This window comes from Echinops telfairi, unplaced genomic scaffold (genome assembly GCF_000313985.2).
Source record: "Echinops telfairi isolate 266 unplaced genomic scaffold, ASM31398v2 ScPeMD7_6;HRSCAF=24_0, whole genome shotgun sequence".
Lineage (NCBI taxonomy): Eukaryota > Metazoa > Chordata > Mammalia > Afrosoricida > Tenrecidae > Echinops > Echinops telfairi.
Window position 1 is genome coordinate 658,897 of NW_022103902.1, and position 2,601 is coordinate 661,497.

General features: G+C 43.4%; 1 protein-coding gene across 1 annotated transcript in view; it reads right to left on the reverse strand.

The window, feature by feature from the left end:
- Window positions 1-2,601, reverse strand: part of LOC101643821 (ABI family member 3 binding protein) — a 263,477-nt gene that overhangs the window by 22,403 nt on the left and 238,473 nt on the right. Inside the window, exon 50 of the mRNA XM_045286146.1 lies at window positions 1,472-1,580. Coding sequence (XP_045142081.1) covers window positions 1,472-1,580 — 109 coding nt within the window. The remainder of the gene's footprint in view (window positions 1-1,471; window positions 1,581-2,601) is intronic.

Genomic DNA, 2,601 nt, shown 5'->3' on the forward strand with positions numbered 1-2,601 from the left:
AGCCCATTAAAACCCTAAATTCAGACTACTAGCCTCCAGAGCAAGGAGATAATAATTTTCTATTGTTTAAATCTACAAACTTTATGGTACACTATCACATGAAAGTAAAATTTTAGGATCATCCAAAAATGGGTGGTTGTAGTGGTACTTTGACAGGGAACTACCAAAGATTCAGGCAAGACTCAGAAGTAGACCTGGAACACAGTACTGTTGCTGATGTCGGACGGATCTTGGCTCAAAGCAGAGAATACCAGAAAGATGCTTACTTGTGCTTCATCGACTATGCTAAGGCATCCAACTCTGTGGATAATAATAAATTATGGATAGCCTTGAGAAGAATGGAAATTCCAGAACAGGCCATCTCGGTCATGTGGAACTTATGCATGGATCAGTTTGGGGAAGGGGGCGAGGGTGCACCACATGGTTGGAAATGAGGAAAGGTATTCGACAGAGTTGTATTCTTTCACCACACTATTCAGTCAGTAGGCTGAGCACATCATCAGAGAATGTGGATCGGATGAAGAAGCATGTGGCATCAGGATGGGAGGAAGGCTTATTAACAGCCTGCAATATGCAGAGGACACAATCTTGCTTGCGGAAAGTGAGGAGGACTTGAACCACTTGCTGATGAAGGTCAAGGATTGCAGCCTTCAGTGTAATACGACTCAATGTCAAGAAGACCAAAGTCCTCACAAATGGACTCATAGGTAACATCATGATCAATGGAGTAAAGGGTGAAGTGTCTTGCTCAGATCCACAATCAAGGCTCATGGAAGCAGCAGTCAAGAGATAAAAGACAAGTTGCATTAGGTAAATCTGCTGCACCAGACCGCATAGGTATAGAAGTATAGAATATAGAAGAACAAGGATGTTACGTTAAGGACTAAGATGCTCCTGAGTCAAGCAATGGTATTTTCAATGGCCTCACCTACATGTGAAAGTGGGACATTGAGTAAAGAAGACGGAAGAAGAGTTGATGCATCTGAATTGTGGTGCTGGAGGAAATATTGAACATAGCATGGACTGCCAAAAGAACAAACAGGTCTGTCTTGGAAGACGTACAACCAGAGCATCATGGGAAGACTTTGGACACCTTATCAGGAGAGACCAGTCCCTGAAGAAGGACATCATGCTAGATAAAACGGGAGGGCAGGGGAAAAGCCGTTGCTGAGACGGACTGACAGTGGCTACAGTGATGGGCTGCAACCTAGAGCAGTTGTGAGGACGGTGAAAGCATGGGCGGTGTTTCATTCTGTTTCACACAGGGACACTATGACATGGAGCTGACCGGAGGGCACCTACAAACAGTGAAGGTAACTGCAGAGCGATCGGGTGCATGCACAGAAAGCCACAGGATGAAAAGCAAACAGCACCCTCCTTAAAGACAGAAAGGCCATTTTAATGTCACCCCCTAGTGGTGGCGACGCCTTTTGCATTCTCGACGGTCACCTCTCACAGCACGGTAGCTTACCTTGTGTTCGGTTTCAGATTTTCCACGGTAGAAAAGGTTTGATTGGTAACTTGAATGGATTTGTTCTTCCCGCTGAATGTCCCATTTTCTCTGGATATAACTTCATATTCTGAAAAGGGGGGGGGGAACCAGCAGGTACTTGATTTTTATGACCTATTTAATTGTCCCTAAGGAGAACAGCAAAATAAAGTCACTCTCACAGAAGTGAGTCATTTAGACTGATAATCGAGAGACATATTGATCATATACATTGGCAAGATCCAGATGAGGACTAGCAATTGAGGAAGGTCCCAACCCTTTTGGCGGTTGCTCATTGAGCATTTCTGCTTTCCCTTTACTGGAGCAAGTGAAGGCCCGGAGCCAGCGAACACAGAATGGCTTCCTACGGTTGCTTTGAATAGTGGTGACCTCTGGTTCTGTGAGGTGGGTCAGATCCAATCATTGTTGGAAAGCCCATTGCAGGAAAAGCATCAGAAAGCAGTGGTGTGTCTGGAGACGTCATGATTTCTACTCGATAGGGCTTTATAATGTAGGTGTGACAAAGACCGAGGACACTTACATGTGTTGCTGCTACTACAAATGTCTTAGAGTGAAAAATCACAAGAGCGAGGCACTGTTACCTACATAATGAGGCATACTTTCCTATAGTTCACAAGTTTGAACTATAGCCTGAGGGCATTTTTGCACCTATACCTTACACAAGGGATGCTCCCTTAATTATTTCCTTGCTACTTAAGAAAAAATTCACGGAGGTATGCGTGACTTGCAATTAAAAGCATCTTTCTATGAACTTGAAGGGCTAATCAAAAGAGGAAAGCTTTCAGAATAAGAGAAGATACTCTAAAACGTTGCTAGTGTTTCTTGCTTTCAAGTGGGATTTAGTTTAGTGCATGTGATGAGATTATCTCACTCACTCGCTCACTCAATGTCCTAGAGTCAGTTCTGAATCATAAGAATCTTAGAGGATGTGCACATATGGATAGATTTAGTATTAATGTAGCAGATGGACATTGGGCCTCCACTCAAGTACTCCCTCAATGAAAGAATACTTTGTTCTATTAAACTGGCATTCCATGATGCTTACCTTCCTGACACAATCACTGAATACAAAGTGGGTGCATAAGCAAATG